The sequence below is a fragment of the Elaeis guineensis genome, chromosome 11 (assembly GCF_000442705.2).
Source record: "Elaeis guineensis isolate ETL-2024a chromosome 11, EG11, whole genome shotgun sequence".
Taxonomy (NCBI): Eukaryota; Viridiplantae; Streptophyta; class Magnoliopsida; order Arecales; family Arecaceae; genus Elaeis; species Elaeis guineensis.
The window spans coordinates 123,204,400-123,226,462 of NC_026003.2; the positions used below are offsets into that span (position 1 = coordinate 123,204,400).

Here is a 22,063-nt window from a genome sequence, read left to right on the forward strand (position 1 = left end):
GGATAGGTGCGTCAAACCGTCCGATCAATGATCGATTTTGATGTAGCCACGTATCAAAATCTGGGAGAGTCCTGATTTGAATAACTTCATCCGAACTGTTAAGGAATTATATATATATATATATATATAATTACTTTCATTTGGACTTTCTGCTTTTGCATTCGTTATTTTTCTCTGCAATAGAAGGTTCTACCTCAGGTGTCGAGAGCTTTCCCCATTTGTGTCATTTCTTAGCTCCAGATTGAGTTCTCATTTTTTCCTCCTAGGTTTTTCTTTTCTTTTTCTAGGTTCTTTCATTTTCAATGGCAAGTAGGGGGAAGAAAGTGAAAGCTTCATCTTCTCAAGATAGTTGGTCAGAAAATCGGACAAACGATTCTCCTTCAGGTATGGAGATGGAAGTTTCTTCTTTGTCTGGACCCAATATCGATCGACTCTGAGAATAGTACCGTATCCCAGAGCAATTTTAACTCTTTATTCTTGATCCAGATGGTCGGGTGAACTCCTCTCCTCCGGATCAGATTATCTTTTATATTGAGGACTTTCAGACTGGTCTTCAATTTTTTATTCTAGAGTTCGTCTGGAATCTTCTTAATTATTATCGACTTTCTCCTGCTCAATTGGCTCCGAACTCCATTCGGCTGATTATCAGCTTTGCTTTGTTGTGTCGTCTCATCCTGACCAACCCTCGTTCTTCTCTTTTTCAGACCTTTTTTATCCTTCATCCTCATCCAAAAGCCAAGGATTGGTGATTTTTCAACCCGAAGAAGGGTCTTTCTTTCATTTTCGATCTTTCATCGTCCATTCATGGATAAAAGAACCAATTTTTTTTCATTTCTTCTTGATCTCCCTAGGGCTTTCTTTTATGCTGGGGCGATCCGAGAACCAGCCCCAATGAGCATAGTCGGGTTGACATCATCGATTGCGAAAATTTTTTTCGACTTAAAGATATGAAAGTCCCAACACAACGAGAGCTGATGATAGAGCAGACTCTCTACGATGTCGGACTTAGTTCAATAACCTCTTTAGGTATAGCATAATCGATCACTTTATTTTTTATTTGCTTCTGAACTTTGTACTAAACTTTTATCTTTTGATTGCAGTTATGCGGTCGACAGTGCGCATTTCAGCTGCCAACATCCATCTACATGTTGCTAAGAAGAGAGCAACGACCAATGTTGGACCATCCTGATTGTCGAAAAAAAGTTGGGGTGACTCTGGGTCGGTACCGATGAGGGAATCCGACCTCCCGTTGATGGTAGCTCCCAACATCAAGCCAGTTATAGCATTGTTAACCCCGACAATGCTTTCTCCAATTGAAGTACCGTCGGTCGAAGTTGAGATGGCAAGAGGTGAAGACGCCGCACCAAAACCATCAGCGGCACCATCTATGGAGGTTTGGGCCGAATCTGTGGTCGAACCAGAACTATCCGTGGCTGTGCAAGTCATTCTGCAAGTGGCATGGTCTCGGGTGCAGTCGAGCACCGATTTTGTGACGGTTTCAAGCGAACGGCTATTGACTGTGGAGCGAAAAAAAGCACCGGCTATCTCTACCGATAATGGGTCATCAATGAGTCTCCCCACTCCTTTCGATATTCAGATCTCGATCGCTGAGTTATTTTTGGCCAATCCGACATTGGCCAAACAACTCATCGAAGCTGCACTTCTCTCGACTGACAAGAAGAATAGAAAAAATCGGACAGTGTCTGAAATGTTCTCTTCTTTTTACCCGATGATGCTTGGGGCAAGTTTTCTTCTTTTTACTCGACTCATTTCTTCTTTTTTTTCTTTTTTTTTACTTATTTTTTTTTCTTTCAATGGGTACACGATATGTACGCTCTAGAGAGTGGATATCAAAAATTCGTCAAGCTTCGTCAGGCATGGATGGACAAAGTGGCGATTGCCAATGTCGAAAAAGCTGCTACCATCAAATAACTTCAAGTGGTAGCTGAATGGGAGAAGATGCTCCAAGAAAAGATCTTTCATGTGATGGTCGAGCTATAGTCCTCCAAAACCGAACTAGGGTCGGCTCAACAGAGCATCACATCTCTTGAATTTCGGATCAAAAGTAAGAAGCATTTCATCAATCAACTCCGAAGAGAGAGAGATAGATGCATAGAAGAGCTTGAGATGGAGCACGGAGGCATCGGGCCACCATGAAGAGGTTGGCACTGACTGATATAGTGTCGACCTCCGCCTAAGAAGAAACTGAATCGATGAAAGGTGCTCTGAGTCTGGCCATAAAAAATTTTAAACAATCATAAGAATTTAAAGATGAAATTCTCGAGGATGGATTCGTCTCCTACTATATCGGATACGAGGATGACAGAGATACAGTCAGAAAATTATATCCGAACTTGGACCTGAGCAGTATCATCCCCTCTAGTTCAAGAGAAGAGGTTGCTGAGGAGACCACCACGCCGAATGAAGGAGATGCATCAACTACACCAGAATCTGCTCTAACCACTGAAGTTATACCAGAGCAAGGTGAAGAAAAAACTGACTGGTGACCGGTGTAATACTTTTTCTTTTTTCTTTTTGTAATCGAACTAGGTCCAATTTTGTACTCGAACCTTGGATCTAATTTTGTAATCTCTTCTTCAATGAATGAGAAGAAATTTTCTAAGTATGAAATCTTTTTTTAAACTTGTATTGTCAATGTCGTTGAATAACAGTCGGATTATCGATCATCCATCGGTGAATCGAGTGTCGACTAATAATAGTAAAGTTTGTCTACTAGTCAGGCGTCAACCGACTTAGCTTCTATACTTTTTAGGTATTTGATAAATAGTGATAAGTTGAATATCCTTCGACTGACCGTAGTCAAATCAGTGTATTTTCTATTCGATCGGAGCCGAATCGGTATAATATTTTGCTTAGCTAAAGTTAAGTCATTCGACTTAAATAGATTTTTATAATAAAAAATCGAGATATAGTCAGTACAAGCTGATCGATTATTTATCGATTCGATGTCATCATTCGACTTAAGTCAATTTTTATAGTGAAAATCAAGATACAGTCGGTACAAGTTAAATGATTACTTTGTCGGTCTGATGCCATTTTATAGATAACTTGTAGTTGATTGAAGATTTCAAGATTTAAAATCCCAATATTTTATTCCGAACAGTATATATGTGAATAACTTTATTAATAGTACATCTTCAAATTATCGACATTTTAAGTTCGAGAAATAGTCATTCCATCGAGAATTTCTAACCAATATGCATTCGATCGAAATGTCTCAATTACTCTGTAGGGTCTTTCCCAGTTTGGAGATATTTTTTTTTGGTCCAGAGATTTTAAAACTTATACTTTTTTTAAGACTAGGTCTCCTGGATGAAAGACCTTCGGTTTGACTTTTGCATTATAATACCAGGCTACTCTTTGCCGATATACTGTCATCCGAATTTGAGCTTGCTGTTGGACTTCTAAAAGTAAGTCTAGGTCGGCTCTCCGACATTCTGAATTGCTCGACTCAGTATATTGTTTCACTCTTACTGATGGTAATCCGATCTCAAGTAGAATTATCACCTCCGTTCAATAGGCTAGGTTGAATGGTGATTCTCCTATCGATATACGAGGAGTTATCCGATATACTCAAAAGATCAGATATAATTCTTCTACCCAAAGGCCTTCAGCTTCATTCAGTCTAGTCTTGAGACTATGTAGGATTGTTCGGTTTGTTACTTCTACTTCACCATTAGAATGTAGATGGCCGACTGATGTGAGCTTGTACGTAATCTGATATTTGTATAAAATTTTTTAAAATTTTGATTGTCGAATTATCGACCATTATCGGTATGATGATGTGTAGTAGATTGAATCTACATATGATTGATCTTTGAATGAAGTCTTTCATCTTTTGTAATTTGTGCTAAGGGTTCGGCTTCTACCTATTTGGTGAAGTAATCAATGGTAACCACTATAATTTTTTTCTAACCAGATACCGGAGAAAAAAAGATCAAGTATGTCGATTCTCCATTGTGCGAAGGACCATGGTGCAATAATCGATGTCAGCTGGCTGGCTGATTGATGTTGTATGTTCACATATTTCTGATATGGTTCACATCTTTGAATAAGTTTAGCTGCATCATTCTTCATGGTGGATCTTGTCGTAGATTTTACAGGCCAATGATTTGCCCCTCAAGTAGTTTTCACAAATTCCTTCATAAACTTCTTGGAGTGCATAGTCGATATCCATTGGTCTCAAGCACTTTAGTAAGAGAAGAGAGAATGACCTTTTATAGAGTTGTCTATTCATCAAAATATATTGTGAGACCATCCACCGTAGTCATTTGGCTTCTGAAAGATATGCAAGTAGAGTTTCATCAGTCAAATATGGGATGATCGGATCCATCCAGCTTGGCTCATCATTGATTTATAACATTTTTTTGATTTTATCAATACTCGGTTGTTCAAGATATTCGATGAACGTCCGATCAAGTGAGCTGAAAGAAGTAGTTACGATCGAAAAAGTACATCAGCTCGAGCATTCTCCGCTCTTAGAATGTGAGAGATCTCAAAATATTTTAGAGTTGACGTATGATCTTTCACTTTCTAAAAGTACTTCATCATAATGGGATCTTGGACTTCAAACTCGCTCTTAACTTGTCTGGTAATCAACTGTGAGTCGGTGAAGACCTTCAAGTTGTCAATATCAAATTTTTTAACAATCTTCAAGTCGATTAGAAGAGCTTCATATTCGGCTTGATTATTCGAGGCTTTAAAATTAAATCAAAAGGTATATACGGTTACAATCCCTTCGAAGTTGGTAAAGATGAGACTGGCTCCACTGTCTTATGCGTTGGATGCTCCATCAATATGTCGCACCCACATCGATACTAAGTCGGCCTCAGGAGCTTTCGATTTGTCATCGGGTCCATCTTTAGGATTATTGTCAGATATGGTGCACTCGATGATAAAGTCGGCCAAAACTTGTGCCTTTATTAACGATCGCGGATGATATTGAATATCAAACTTATTGAGTTTTATTATTCATTTTGCCATTCGACCTAAAGTATCAAGTCGGTAGAGAATTGCTTTCAATGGCTGATCTGTCAAAATAATTATTGGATGTGCCTGAAAGTACAGATGAAGTCACTGTGATAATATGATCAGAGTATAGATCATCTTTTTCACTCTTGAATATCTTATTTCAGCATTATGAAGTATCTTGCTGGTGTAATAAGTCGACCGTTGAATTCGATTTTCATCCTTTTGAATAAGTACTGAACTAATTATCTCTGCTGAAGTTGCCAAGTAAAGATACAACATTTCTCTCACCTTCGCTTTTATGAGCAATGGTGGAGATATCAAATATTTTTTTAGATCCTCGAAGGATTGTCGACACTTATCTGATCATGAAAAGTCTTTTGCTTATCTCAAGATCTTGAAGAAGGATAAACATCTCTCTATCGATCTTAAGATAAATCTACTGAGTACGGTGATCTTTTCATTGAGTTGTTGTATTTTTTTCTTGAAACTTAGATGCTTCATATTGATGATAGCCTTTATTTTCTTGAAATTAGCTTCAATTTCTCATTGTGACACAAGAAATTCAAAAAAATTTTCGAAAGTTACTCCGAATGCACACTTAGTGAAATTCAATTTTATCTGATATTGTCGAAGTGTGTCAAAAATTTTTTTCAAGTCTCGAACATGATCAGAAGTTTGAAGATTTTTCACCAGCATATCATCAACGTAGACTTTCATGTTACGTCCAATTTGTACTTTGAATAGTTTGTTGACTAGCCGTTGATAAGTAGCTCCAGTATTTTTTAAATCAAATGGCATTACTGTATAACAATAGATATCTTTATCGGTTACGAAGGCAGTGTGCTCTTCATCTTCGGATGCCATCCAAATCTGATTGTAGCCCACGAAGACATCCATAAAGCTCAAAAATTGATGTCCCGAAGCTGCATCAACTAGTTGATCGATCTTTGATAAGAAAAAACTATCCTTCAGACAAGCTTCATTTAAATTTATATAATCGATGCAGATTCTTTATTTTTTATTAATTTTTTTTACTATTACTACATTAACGAGCCAATCGAGATAATTAGCTTCTCTGATGAAGCCAGCCGCGAGGAGCTTATCGACTTATTCGTCGATGACCTTCTGCCTTTCAGGAGCAAAAGATCTTTTCTTCTGCTTCATCGACTTAACTTTAGAATCAATATTCAGTCGGTAGATTATTACTTCTGAAAAAATTTTTGATATGTCAGTTGTCGATCAAACAAAAATATCGACATTTACTCTTAGTAGATTCATCAGTTGTTGTTGCTCTGAATCAGATAATTGTAATCCAATTTGGACCATCTTCTTAGAATCTTCTTCTTTTAATGAGATAGAAACTAGTTGCTCGACTGGTTCATCCCGTTCTTCATTTTCTCTTTGGTCCAATTTATTGACAGACAAAGAGTCTTCAGATTGATTATTATTTATAAAGACCATGAAGCAACGTCGAGTAAGTTATTGATCTCCATGTATTTCTTCGACTATATTTTTTATTAAAAATCGGATCAATAAATGATATGTTGAGACTATTGCTCTCAGATATTAAGTCCAGATTGTCCAAGTATGGCATTGTAAGCTGATGGAATTCGGACGACTGTAAATGTCAGGAGAATAGTACTTTGTTGTGGATCTATTCTTACGGTTAATGAGAGAGTAATTTCTCTTTCCACGGTAATTGCATCTTTAGTAAAATCGACTAATGGCGTTGAGACTCTTCTGAGTCGGTCAATCGGTAGTCACATTTGAAAAAAAATCGAGTAAAAGAGAATATCAGTTGAGCTTTTATTATCGACTAGAATTATTTTTATATCATAGTTTGTTATCATTGCTGAGACAATGACAGTATTATCATAGAGAGTTTGTATTCTCCAGACATCACTTTCTGAAAAAGAAATGATATTGTCAAGTCGTCATTTCTTTGCCGACTCTTCTTTGAAAGTTGCCCCCAAGTCCTTCGGTTGCTCAGAGTTCATGTTGATCACTCCCATCGTTGACCAATTGTTAATCGTTTCTTCAGCTTGTGGCTAAGGCTGCTGGTCGATGGAAGGTTGAGTCAGGTGATCTCGTCGAAATTTTTTGAAGTAACCACGTCGGATTAGGACCTCTATTTCATCTCTGAGTTGAATATATTGTTCGGTATCATGATCGTGATCACGATAAAACTGATAATACTTCTTGTCATGACTCCTCGATAGTGCTTTCATTAGTGAGGGATGTCGAAGATACTTCTCTCTCTCGATCTCCATTAAGATCTGCTCACGGAGAGCAGAAAGAGGAGTGTAGGAGTCATACCTACTGTCATAGTGGTTCGGCCTTAGACTTCATCGACGGGATGAAGCTCCCTTATTGATCATCGTCCAACTTGGTTTGATCGGAGCTCCATTTTTTTTTTGTTTCTTTTTCTGATCTTTTTTTTCTATTTGAAGTCAGTCAGAAGCACCTTCATCCGTACGAATATACTTGTATGCGTGTTTCAAGAGTTCAGCATAGGTCTGAAGGAGAGTCTTATCCAGAGAGTAAGTGAATTTGGATCTCTTCAGACCTCTCTTTATGATCGAGATGGCCATATCTTCATTGAGGTCTCTAACCTCAAGCGTGGTCATGTTGAAGCGAGTCACGAAATCTCTTAATATCTCTATCTCGCCTTGCTTGATGGAGAAGAGACTATCTGATGTCAATAGCACCTTTCAGCTAGTACTGAAATGGGCCACGAAAGAATACTCAAGCTACTCGAAAGAATTTATGCTTTCCGACTGAAGCTCAGAATTTCAGATTCGAGCAGCCTTCCGAATAGTTGTCAGAAAGCTAATACATAAGAGGACGTCGGTTGCCTTCTGGATCATCATGAAAGCCTTATAACTCTCCAAATGATTAATTAGGTCAGTGGAGCCATCATATAGCTCTATCTGTGGTATCTTGAATCGAGACGGGATCGGCTCGTCTAAGATACGTTGAGAGAGAGGTTAGGTAGTGTGGAAGTCGTAGTCATTGGAAGACTTCCGACCTTCCACTTGAAGTCAGACAAGTTGATGATTGATCTCCTTGAACTTACACTCGTAGTCGTCGAGCCGTCGTTGTTGAAAAAATTCAGAGGTAGAATCTTCTAAAGACTCGATGATGGAGAATAGAAGGTACATCTTCTTCCCCTTCTTGATACTATGTATATGAGAAGGAGGAGGAGATCGCCATGAAGGATGAGCGGCATGATGAGAATACTGAGAATGCAGTTACTCGACTCGATGAGAATGCTGAGATGATCATCGTTCTAAAGATGAACACCATGGAGGACAGCGGCTGTGTTTGGATGGCACTGAATGAGCCACCGGCTCCTTCGCCGGTGGTTGCTGCTATTGCTGTGTGAAGAAAATATACAGTAGTGCTATGCATGCGATTTTAAAATTTTTATGCAGTAAAAATAAAAAATTAAATAATTTAATTCTAATCATATGCATAAGATCTAATCTTAGACTACTACATCATGATTTATGATATGAAAAATATATATTTTAGATCTAAAAATAAAAATACATCGATCTCATTGATGCTAAAATTCTAGATCTAACTATTAGATCTAACATAATGATCAGGATAAAATAGAAAACATTATCAAACAACTTTGATATTAATTTTTTCTAGTCTAACAGTTGCAGAAGGTGTTCCTTAGGTCACTCGCAGCTACACGAAGTCATCTAGCCTCTATAAAAAAATCCAAACGAAAACTGACGCAGATCAGGGACTCGGAGGTGCTAGCCTGCAAGTAACTTTGATGGCTAATCTCTTCCTTTTTCTTCAAGCACTTTGGACACTTCAAAGGATGAAGGGATCTGGAGGAGGAAGAGAGAGAGAGGAGAAGAACTCTAAAAAAATAAAAACCAGCAAGGGAAGGAATGTATGAAGCCAAGAAGAGGTGATCCCTTTTTATAGGCAAAGACTAGGATTTTTCATCCAAAGGAAAAGGGCCATAATCACCATGCCACATACCAGATTTGGGCATCCAAAAAATTCTAAAAAAAGCTCTACAATGTGGAGAAGGATTCTAGTGTCTCACATACTCAAGAACTCTCCAAGAAAAATAAAGAAAAAAATCATTATGGCACCAATAACCTTCTTTGTATGAAAAAATTTTTTCTTTGTTTTCATCTTATCTCTAATTCGGATCGCATTCGAATTTGACAAGAGATAGGATTCTGAGTCATCAATCATTGTCACCTACTTTTATTGGGTCTACTACTTTCATACCAAAAAGGTCAAGCCAAATCCTATTTGGCATGGAGATAAGGGCAAGGGTCCATGTGTGGCGCAAGGAGATAAGGATAGAGTCTAAGTTGACAAGGACTCTTCGTTCCTAATTTGATTCTAATCCAAATCAAATTTAGATTGAACCCACTAATAGAAATAAATCTAATCCAATTAGAAATCCAAATATCTCATTAAATTCCTAATTCATTTAGGAATGAGCTGATTCCAAATCCTAATCGAATCAGGATCAAATTTTCTTTTGTAATTAGGATTGATCATATCAAACCCAATCTGAGTCAAACTGAATCTAATTCAATTAGAATTGATCCAAAGCTCTTTACTCAATTAAATTGAGTAAATTACTAATTAATTCTCTATTAATGATAGAATCTCAGTCCCAGTGGGACTTTCCTCCAGAGTTCTAGTCTCAGTAGGACTCGTCACCAGAGTCACAATCCAATTAGACTTTTCAACCATCAAATCTGATCAAATTTTCTAATGCATATGACCTCATAGGTTCGAACCTAGACCGGTAGCATAGGAACAACTTTCTATACCAATCGATGTAACCATCTAGCAATAGTGATCCGACGATCGGATAGATCGAAGTATTGCAAAGCAACCTTCTAGAACCTACTGACATATGGTTACCGTATAATTCATCCCTTTGATCCAAATACTCAAGGTGACTTAGGGTTTAACTGTCAATCCTATTTAGTCGAGCACATTGTATTCAAACCTTTCAAATTCATCTCATGGATTACCCTGATCAAAATTTTGCTAAATTGAAATACGTTGATGCATATCTCTTACTAATTCAGAGGGGTCAATTTCATCTTGACTCACATACTGATTTGATAAGTACTTGACTGCACCCAATATCTTTTCATCACTGAATTAGAAACTCAAATGGTCCGATACTAAAATACAGTGAGTTGCTTACAAATCACCATGGCGGTCTCAGATCTGAGAGATATTTGTACCCATATCCTTCACGAGCTACTCTTGACAGTAGAGTGCTCGGTATATGGTCACATTCGATGTGAATATACTCCTACATTCCATCTGCATGCCATAATAGTATCTCCATACTCTTTGGTTAAGAGGACAACCAACTTATATGGCACATAATGACCTACACTTGATATCACTATCGTCTTAGTAATAGCATATCGTTTAGTCACGAACATTTTCAAGGACTTAACGATAAATTCTCTTTTGTCGATTAATTATAGTCCTAAGGACTTCATTACAACACAGAAGTTCAAAGATGATCAATTTATAATAAAAATACTAAATAATTTTTATTAATAAAAATTTATATATAATTTATAAAATGAGCATAATCGTCTAACGATTGGCTTTGGGATATATTTTCCAACACTGTGTCTGTTGTTATTGGAGGCTGTGCACTACTTCCATCAACACCTTCATTTGCTACATTAAAGCAGCAATTTATGCATTTGTAGTGATTACAAGACGTGAAGAGTTGGGTTCTATCAATGGAGGAGGAGGATCTTCCCGATAGGAGGATTGCCTCACAGATCCTATAAAATTTTGAGCTCTAATCTTTGCTACGATTGATCGTATTGTGCCTCCCCCTTACCTGGCATGCCAATCTGTTACAGCCAATCCCTTATTATGCCTGTTATCAGTGAAGAACACCTACAAAATGAAGTCCATACTGATCGAAATTGTGTTTAACGGAGACCCTCCGATGCTTAAGTCAGTGGAGAGTGGTGAACAGCAGATAAATATTTAGAGAAGCAGAGTTTTAGCTCTCAAGAGACCTCACCAAATACTGTTCATTTACCTCCTTTTATAGACGAGTAGTTAGTAACCGTCTGTAACGGTTAGATATGTGGGTCTCACTTATTCCGACATTATGTGATTGTGGGATGGATGGTTATATCTGTCACTGATTATGTTTTGGCCATTATGTGCTTTTTGTACTGGCAGTTTCTGATAAGCTGACTATATGTCGGTAATAAAAATATATCGATCGTATGTTGGCAGTTGTGGAAGTTCGAATGACCATCAGTCGATAATTCTGATATGTCGATAGTCATCGGTCTAAAATCAGTCGAATCGTCATAGTTGGAGTTTGTTGATGGTTGAGGATAGCCGACTGTTGGTCAGCAAGCCGATTGATAGTCTTGTCAGTAGAATAGACTACGTTAACAGGTTGTAATAACATATACACACTATTGTTCAAATATCCATAAAAAATAGTAACACCATTCATAATGATATTACAAACTTATTTTTTTATTGAAATTTCATAATCTTTTTTGGCCAGAAGGCTTACAGAAATAATATTTAAAAAAAAATTAGGACAGAAATGACAATCATTAAGAACAATGGTATGGGACTCAAATATAAGTTTCAAGATTCTTAATACTGGAACTGGTCTTCCATCTCCAACGTTCAGGAACTTCTCGCCTTGCTCGAATCTCCTACTGACCTGCAACCCCTACAACGAATTGCAAATATGGTAAGGGCTATCGGTATCCAATACCTAGTCAGTTATATCACAAATAGAGAAATTGCAAGGAGTTATCATATAAATACCTTGTCCTGCAATAGCTTGCTTCTTTTTCTGCCTGTTCGGGTCCAGGGAGGCAATGTACTAAGGACAGTTTCTCTTCCAGTGCTCCTGCTTCTTGCAAAAGAAGCATTCAGCTTGACTCTTATCGGACTTGATCTTTCTGGTCTGGCCCTGCACTGATGTCCCAGCCTGAATTTGTACCTTCTTCATTTTCTTCTTCTTGTTCTTCTTCCCATTCTCAAAGAGTCGAGAACCAAAAGACGAACCTCCCACTAAGTTCATCGACTCCTTGTGGAGTTGGTGATCCTTCTCAAAGTTCTGAAGCAACTCCAATAACCCATGGTAGTTTACTTCAGGCTTTGTCATTCTATAATGAGTGAGGAATGGGAGATAAAACTTGGGCAGCGAGTTCAGTATTACATCTTTCCCAAGCTGCTCATGCAAGGGAAAGCCGAGCTTGCTCAAATGCTCCATTAGCTCGATCATGTACAATACATGATCAGTGACAGAGGCACCATCCCGCATTTTGACGTTGAAGATGGCACAACTAGTCTTGTGCCTCTCCATGTCATCGGGTGTGCCAAAGACATCCTCTAACACTTGAAGCATGTCCTTTGGCTGAGCCGTCTCAAATCTGTGATTGAACTCGTTGCTCATGGCAGCCAGCATGATGCAGTGCACCGTGGTTCGGTCACTGAGCCACTTTTAGTAAGTGTCTCTGACTGTTCTACGTGCATTGGCAACTGGCTCCTCAAATGAAGGATCCGTTATCACATATAGGATTCGTTCATGCTCCAGGACTATCTTCAACTTTCAGTACCGGCTACCGAAGTTGGGTCCCATCAAATTTTCATTGTCCAACAATGATCGGAGCAATAGGGAAGTGGCCATATCTGTACAAAGAAAAATCATAACCTAATTAGTAATTGATTCATTAAACCCGAAGATTTGGACTTTAATCAAAAGGCTTCTCCCATTATTTTATTCGAATTGGTAGTCTCTACCTCCAATTCGAAGAATTACCCTAATTCCTTAGTGGGTACTAGATCCATTTAGACTACACACAAGTCCAACTTTGGTTGGCCAACCCATGTACATCTAAGGATAGGTTCATAACCAATTATTTTTCTAAATAATTTCTAATAATTTTAATTTTACCCCAGTCCCTAATCAGTAAGTTTTGGCCTCCACTGAAAATGTCTGGTTAGGTCCAACCATTAACATGACTATACTTAGCCCATTTAGCCAATAAATGATTAGGTCCAACTTTGGTTGGCTAATCTAACCATCATTTAGAAACATACAGTCAAAAAATCATATTATGAATGATAATTCCATCAGTTGATAAGCATCAGGTCTTTGGACCTCCAATGATTATCCAATTGATAGATCCATTATCATCCACTTAATGACAGTTTGTGCTTACAAGACCAATTGAGAGTCGAAATCGAAGAATCCGCTGAATTGTCGCAACAGGGCATAATCAAGAATGCTTCTCTCCCGCATGTAACGTGAAGGAGTTATATTGCTTCCACAAATTATGGATTTTTAACTAGCATATAGCTTGTGCAATAATTTTCCTTTGGTTATTTGCTTTTGGTTAAGTTATTAAAAAAATTGATGTATTCTTCTCTCTTAGACTGCAATATGACTTCTTGTTGACATGGGTTAGCATGGGATCACCGGCTTCTGGTAGTAGGGGAGCAGATTGCTATGCCCATGTGACGGTGCTACATTCTAACACGGTTCTGCTAGGCCAGCCGTGTTAGGGCCAGCCGTGGGCGCCCATCCAATCTCGCGCTGGTTGTATACGCGCATAGGCCACGTCCGCGGACTACTCTCACGCTCCTCCTTTTAATACCAAAAGTCAGGCTCGAATGAGATCGAATCCACAGCACACACGATGACCATAATCACAAGTTTGACATTTGGAGACGATACGGTCTGTGGTAAATATTAGAAATTCGGAAAAAAAAAATCTCACAAATTCATCAAAAGTTTTTTTTTAAAAAAAAAATTCAAATAACACACAATCAAAAATAAAAGTAAAAACGATATATTGTTAAAAATTTATTTATTATTTATTTGAAATAAGAATAAAAGAGATAAGAATAACAAATAATTGAAAAAGAAAACATCACCATAAACAAAAAATAATACATGGGACCATTAATTTATAAATTTCCATAAAATAATACATAGGATCATAAAATCTGTGCATAATTGAAGTATGATTGAAATATTTTTAATTATTTTATTCATGAAGAATAATTTAAAATTTATTTTATCAAGATAAAATAGAAAATTAATTTTTTTTTTCATAATTCAAAGAATATTATTAGTCCGGGGTGGTGTAGGGGGGGCGCGCCGGAAGGTGTGGCTGGTGTGTAGTGGGTTGATGGGGACCACTTGAAAGCATTTATGTTCCCACAGCATTTGGTGCCGGCATTAAATTTAAAAAATAAAAAAGAGAAAAGGCCGATGGTCTGGGGCTGAATCGGATCGGAAATCAATCCCTCCTTAGGCTGTTCTCTCCCGCCGCCGTTGGTCGTCCGACGATCGTTCCTCTTCGTTTGTACACTCGCACCGGCTATCCGTCCGCAACCCGTCCCCATTCTTCGTTCCACAAACAGGTGACCACCTTGTCCCAACCTTTCCCTTCTTCTGACACCAAGCTAGGGCAAAAATGATTTATTATTTTTTTTAAAAAAAAAACGACGAAGAAGAAACACCCCCTTTCCCTTCTTCGAGCTACGGGCAAATATAGAAAGTAAAAAAAGATGAAGAAGAAGCCCATCCGCCGTTGGTTTGGTTGAGTGACCTTTCGTTCTTTCAGGTCAGGTTGCGATGCCCCTGGTTCTGAAGGATCTGTATTGCCTGCTTTTAAAACTGTCTCCGGATGCGTCGTGTCTGCAGGGTGGGTTCGGAGACTCCACCTCCCTGTTCGTCTCCAGCCCATGGCTTCAAACGCGTATCGAGTTTGCCGAAATCGTTAATCTTTCCGATTTGCTCTTCAAAGAACTGCGGGAACAGTTGGAACAGCTGCTCCCCGCCGTACAAGTGCCCCCTTCCCTGGTGGCTGGGGAGAAAAAAATTGGCTGCGAAGCCTCTCCTCAAGCATTTCTGCCGCTCTTGAGATGTTGTGCGATAATGTTGCGGTTTCTCGAGTTTGACCTCAGTCTAGTTTTGGAGAGGTGTGATATTCTTCTTGCGGTGCTCCGAAGGCTGCCTGCGCCGAATTTGCCATCCCATCTCCATGAATGCGCGCGCGTGCTTGATGGGGTGGATACGGAAGCTAGGGTGCCACGGCCTGCCTTTTGTCCTGCAGTACTTGAGGTAATTTCCGGAATACTAGCTTTCTAAAGCGATTCTTGTTTTGTTCGGTGTAGAAGAGGTATCGAGAAGTTGGCTCTTTCTTGTACATTTTGCTGGTGAGAAGCGATTGTTTGTCATTGTCGAACGAGTATGATTTCATTTCTATCTGGACGAACCAATACCTGGCTTGCTTTTTCTTTCTCTTTTTACTTGTTTAGCATAGGAATGTTAATTTGCGCAGATGATGCTTTTGCCACTGGGTAACCAACTTCACATGAGGATCAAGGATAATGCGTGGCCATGCGCAATCAGCATTGTTGCTAGGGATGTTTACATTATATGTATTAGAATTAGACGCACACATTTTTACGTTTGCTCCATGCACAGATGCAGGCATATACATGTTCATGTTTTCTAGATGTCTATCAGTTTTAAAGTGCTTGTAATGAACATTGCTTTCAGGTATTCATCGATGAATTTTTGGTGCAACCCAACTTAGAAAACATTTTATAATGACAGATTATGTTTCTGCTACAACAGATAAGCTGCTTGCATCTCATGGCATTAATGGGGATATTTCTGCCGTTCAAGAGCTTGTTTCTGGTCATTTTCTTCTGACATATTATCATGAGTCGACATTTAGCGGATTCATTCATTCACTTTCCTGGACAGATGAGGTTGATGATATGATTCCAGAACTAGGCTTGGATGCAGCCTTGACATTACTAGGTAGCTGCACCATGTTTACTCTGCCACCTATGCTCCAAGCCCATCTGATCTTGTTGGCTTCTAGATGCATCGGTGTTCAAAGGCCAACAGATAACAAGCCAGATGATGAATTGATGAGTCATTACATCTTAGCATTTGAACTATCAGTCAAGCTTTATGTAAATTACACGTCTAACTTGGATTTAATCGATAAATACATTGGATTTGTGGGTCAATCAGGTTCTCGCACCACAAAGTCTTTAGATTCTTATCTCCGATCAGTCACCCGCAATATGCTTAATTATCAAATTGACAAGTTGGTTGATTTCTGCCACTCACACTCTCAGGGCATGCTCTCTGGAACTAAAGCAGACATTCTAAGTAATTCTGTTGCTTACATCAGAGGGAACCATCATGTTGTAGATGAAATGTGCAGGGATGAGACTTGTTTATTTCTAAATTTGATAACACTAGGCATTCTTCCTGGGGAGATTGAGGAAAGCACATCAGATAAGAGAGGTGATAAAATTCAGCAAGAGATATACTGTCTTGCTGCTGTACTAAAATTAATGAGCTCTGCACTTCTGCAAATTGTATGGAATTTAAGACAAAATGGGTGTCTACATGGTGTGAAAACATTAAAAGATTATACTATTTGCAAGGAGTATGATTTTATATTAAGCATCATCAGTTGTTTTGGGAAATATGATGCAAATCAACTTGTTCAAAATATATTGCTTGATGTGATGGGAATGCATCCTGTACAGCACGAGGGGGCAATGTTGATGTTGGCGCATTTTGTGTGCTTGTCCTCATATAGTTTCCACAGGAGGCTTGGATTTTTATGGAAGGGCTGCATTTTTATGATGATGACAATAATGAATCTTCTCCTTCTCGAAGAGGGTAGTTTAGATGCATTCAGTCCATCACTTAGCAACATGAAGGATGCTGCATTACATCATAGCCCTCTAGAAAAATCTCCAAAGGTATTACACTCCTTTACTGAAATATTGTTTTCATTTGGATGATATGTTTCACCATTTTTGTGAGTTTGGTCTTTATTACAAACCAAGGAAGCTGCTTTACAGAGCTTGGTTCATAGAAGGTCAAGTGCAATAATAGCATCAAGCTTACAAAACATTCAGACTCTCTATTTGAGGGATAATATCAGATGTCTCACATATGGAAAACAAAGGTATTTCGTGCAATCTTTTCCAATTTTATCTGCTGTTGGTTCATGAATCTGCTATTTATAAACTATATGCAAGCTGATTTGAGCTGTCTTCATTTTATTTGATGAACATATGTAATTTGCAGTGTGAATTATTTGTACATGCATACGTTGCATATATATGCATGTACATGCATATGTATATATGCATGTATATGTTTGTGGACAGACATGTGCACGTGCACATATGACACGTTAGATATCATTTATTTATACAAGGTTTTGGATTTTCAATGGTCAAAATGTTTATGGACCTGGCAATATAAACTTTGATTTGGATGTTTATTGAAATATAAAATGAAGCAAGAAATGGATATTCAATTTGAAGTCATGACTGCAAAAAAAACAAACTATATTATTGTGAGAAGTACAGAGGCAGTTGAATCTGAAATTTTGCTATTAAGGTTTCTGGTTTTGTAGCTTCCTTAATAATCAATCTTTCTTGTATGCATTGCAAGGGAACTGTGTGGAAAGAGGAAAAAGAAATGCTAAGTCTGGTTTTATTTCATAGAATAATCGACATTAGAATTGTAGCAATCTGGAAAAACTTGATTTTGGACAAGTATATCAATGTCTAGACATGTGAAAAACATCAACTTCCCATGTACTTTTTTACATTTGCATACAAAACCCTTCAATGTTGCTCAGTAAAGTTTGTCCATGCACTGATTCATCTCTCTTCATTGCCTTTTTATATCATGGAAATTGAAAATATCATGCCTCCAACAAGCCGGTCCCTCATTCTTTGACATGCACAGAACATGCATGATGGTAAACCTTGATCTTAACCAACAAACTATGTCCAATATTTTATGGTGCTTGGCCATAAGGATCAATGTATGAACCATAAAATTTGACAAAGTTTTTTGACTGGTCCTCGTTCTGACATTAACTATCTGTGTTGGTGCCAAATTGTTCTCCCCTCAAAGTGTGACTAAGCATAGGTAATTAAAAGGAAAAAAAATGAGTCCGTGCATTAGGTCCACCATTTAGAATTAAGAAAATTGGAAAAGAAATAAGAGCTGAGTGTAAAATAGAAGGATGGTACAACTCATTGTGGAGTCAGAGAGCAAGGAAGGGCATTGCCCATGTTGATACAGGTTGGCCAGTTTTTTCTCCTTAAACTCCTCCTCTTTGACATTTTTTTAAAATGTGAAGTAAATAATTAACTCACTGTGATGTTCTATGTAATGTCTGACATGATATGAAAATTCATATGTACTTAATCTCCACCTTTGCTTTAATGCTATTTGGCAAGCTTGAAAATAATATTTAGTCCCTCTTGTCACCTTTGACACACTCAATATCTTATTTCCTTTTTTGGTGACCTTTCCGTTACATTACCTTGATAATCTCTAGATAGATGGCCAATTTGACCAAATCAAGAACATTCAAATCTATAAAACTATTTCTTCTTGTCTTGAAGTAGTTGTTTTCTGTTCCTATATCAAAAGAAAGGAGGGGGCCTCCCTAGGTTATTATCAAAATGTAGGTGGGAAAAGAACTTCTCCATGAAACATGGTAATTTAGAAATAAGAATATATAGCAAGCCAGGGAAAATAGAGAAAAAAGAAACCCACAAGAAAAGGGTAAATTATGAGATATGAGTAGATAGATCCATTGTTTGAAGTTTCTTTAGAACACCGATACCAAGATTGAAGCATTTCATGAAACATTTTGATCTATGCCAGAACCAACCTAAAATAGGGGTGGTTTTGTTGTTTTAGTAGAGGCTAATATATGTGACAAAATTTACTGTACGTGGCATGCATATGCTGATATGCCTATGCCCTAACTGATAAAATTTATAATATATTGGTCAAAGGCCTTTTTATAAAAGCAGCTAAAAAACTGTTATTCTGGCATGAATTTATATCTTGTGTAAGATACTTACCATATAACATATTATATTTCAGAATGGTATGTACTTATTTTTTTTGACCTTGTGCTAATTTTCTCATAATCTACGTTCTTGTTTATTAGATTTTTTATATTTCTATCATTTTAAATATTTTTACAGCTTTTGAGGCTGTGAAACAATATATAATACGTCCAAAGGCTCCAAACTATATAGCATGCTCTAAAATGACATATAAAATACTTTTTTTTTCCTTTTCTTATAATTTTGTCCTTCTTTTGATGGGCTGAAACTTCAAAAGTTGGATTGAAACTACTATTGAACTAGGCAAAACTGTTGAAAACAAAATTCAATTTGCGCTGATCAAATTAAGATTTTGAACCTTCGGTTAGATCAATTAATTTAACTGGTAATCTACTTGAAGATCATGACTTGCTGTTCCTGATGTGGTTCTCTGTTTCATTTATACGACTACAAGTTAACAATTCCTGATGAGAAAACAGTTGCTATGGAGCTGTTGAATGTGCATTAATTTTGTCTAGCTTTAATAGGTTCATTCGTCAAGTTGCAGAATAGGTCTTTGTCCTAGGACTTTCATCAAACTCAGGAGGACAGGGTTAGCCCCGCTGCGGCTTTGCTCGTGGGGTTGATACCAACATTGGTTATTGCCAAGTTTGATGGCACTATGAGTATGACTGTTAATCATGTCTTATATCCATTTCTATCTCGAGCCTACCTATAAGTTTTGCATTTTGCTTCGTAACATATAGTACCATTTTGCTTCCTCACATAGTACTAAGAGTCTTTATTACTTTTGTAGGATTGATGCCGGGGAAAGGAACTTAGGTGAGACACAAGATGGCCAGTCAGGCATCTTAAGTATAATTCCCACTGAGGATCTGGGGCGGCATTGTCCTTCAACAAATGAAGCTGATACCTGCAACGGTGAGGCTTTTATTGAGTGCTTACCAGGCTATCATAAAAATCCCTCGGAGTGGGATGATTTGGTTGACTTCATTGAATGCAAGCGTGGAAAAGATTATTCAAGTTGGATGAGGAAAAGAAAAAGATTCAGGCGGTGGCAACATGAAAGGAGGCACGGGAAGAAAAAGTTCCTGAAAGAAGTGGAAGCAGGTGCTCGGAAAACAAGGTCCAGGAAGGCAATGTAATCATAATATTCTATTGGGTAACTTGCAGTCACTGGTGCCTTTGAATTTTGACAGCATTTCCTGATAGGCTTAAGGTGACAACTTTAGTTGACATGTACATAACCTCATGGCAGAGAAAGCGTCCCTTTTCTTCTCTGTCTTTCTTTTTTTTTCCTTTCTTTTGGTAGGCTAATCTCATCATTTCGCGGGGTCCAGTTACCATCTCACATAGGTTTCAGAGGAATACACTCCAAGTGATTTGTATGGATTGTGTCATGATGTATGAGCATGTGTAGAATTATGTGCTTGGATATTTATTGCAGGTTGTTGTTCGTAAATGATAGATCAATCTATTCTGATTCTGAAATGATAGATTACAGTGATAATGACATGACGTTTTGACCTTTCATGTTAGCGATGCAATTAATTTTCTATTTTTCTTTCTTTTGCTTTTAGTGGGGATTGATGCATTTTCGCTACTTGGCCACTATGATGTGGGTGACGGCAAACAAACCTCACGGTTCCGTCCAGCTGGGAAAAAACATCAACAACAGTGGATAACGCGCAAATCTGGGAGCACGTATACAGTGGATAATGCACAGTCAGAAATTCGTGAAATACAAAGATTAATATGGCGGGTTGTCCCTCATAAGATTTGGATGATCTATTTGGGCGTGGTCCGGACAATAATTTCTCAATGGACCACGCCCAGATAGATCAATGGATAATGCACAATCGTGAATTCAGGAAATACAAAGGTTAATGTGGCATGTTATCCACCGTGGGATTTGGATGATCTATTTGAAAGTGGTTTAATTTTACAATATGAAATTATCGTTTGGATCATGTTCAGTTAGATCAGTACAAATCTCAGAATATGTGTACGGTGGATAACATGCAATTGAGAATTCATAAAATACAAGGGTTAATATAGCATGTTATCCACTATGAGATTTGGGTGGACTTTCTTGGTGCGGTCCAGGCAATAATTTCTCCAAATACATGGTGCTATAGTCTATGCAAAAGAGAGAGAAACTTAGGCGGCAAATTCTCTCCAAATATTGGGCAAGACGAGCTTAGGCCTACCTTGGAGGGAGAGAGTGCGCCTGTCAAGATGACTGTTGGCTGCCAGATGAATGCAGGAGATCTTATATGTTGTATGCTAGCATCTTGACAAGCAAAAATCATATAGGGAGAACACTAAAGGAAAAGATATACGGGGAGCTTCCTAGTTTGCTATTTTTTCTCCCCGCATCCGTCTTAAATAAGAAACACAAAAATCAAAAACTTCTCTTATAAATAAAGTCTTCCATGATTTTTTTCTACAAAAAGTATGTTATCATTTGTCTTCTTCATTTTCAAAATATATTTTTTATCGACATATACTATATAATTAGGTGATACATACCAAATAGATTAATTATCTAGTGAGTTAATATTTATCTTTAGATAAATCGATATATAATTCTTAAAACATGATATTTGCTAGTACATCATATGATTAGAAGATATATGCTTGACAAATCAGTCATCTAATAATCCAATAAATATTTTCAAACAAATTGATACATAATTTATAAAACAATATATTTATTAGTACATGCTACATGGCAGATGGTAAACAACCATTGATTTTCACACATACCATGAGCCTTATTGATAAATAGCCAATAATAATCTAGTACACAATTCTAGATGTACACTCATTGTCGCTATACATTTTTTTTTTTTAATGATGGGACAGACAACTACATTAGTCAAAGAAGGCTTTGACTTTTATACTTTTTTTCTTTAAGATGGGTGTTGCGGCTCGTCTCCCATGAGGCAGTCGGATTGTCGCACCTGAGTGTGGAACAGCAAGAAACTGGTGGAGAAGGACCGTTCACTGGAGAGAGGGCACAATCGAGAAGGTCAAGAACGGGAGTGAGGGCTCACGGTGTGACGAACAGAGGCAAGATCAACTCGGTCGGTTGACGGCATTTGGTAGCAGTAGAGGGACC

The 22,063-nt window shown here is 37.8% G+C and overlaps 1 protein-coding gene across 1 annotated transcript; it reads left to right on the forward strand.

Moving 5' to 3' along the window:
- The first annotated feature begins 14,257 nt into the window (after nucleotides 1–14,257).
- Nucleotides 14,258–20,472, forward strand: LOC105054525 (uncharacterized). Its single transcript, XM_073245647.1, is given in 6 exon segments — nucleotides 14,258–14,436; nucleotides 14,645–15,139; nucleotides 15,581–15,605; nucleotides 15,608–16,812; nucleotides 16,900–17,021; nucleotides 19,736–20,472. Coding segments are annotated over 5 exon segments (2,190 nt in total). The 5' UTR covers nucleotides 14,258–14,436; nucleotides 14,645–14,650; the 3' UTR covers nucleotides 20,085–20,472.
- The last annotated feature ends 1,591 nt before the right edge of the window (nucleotides 20,473–22,063 follow it).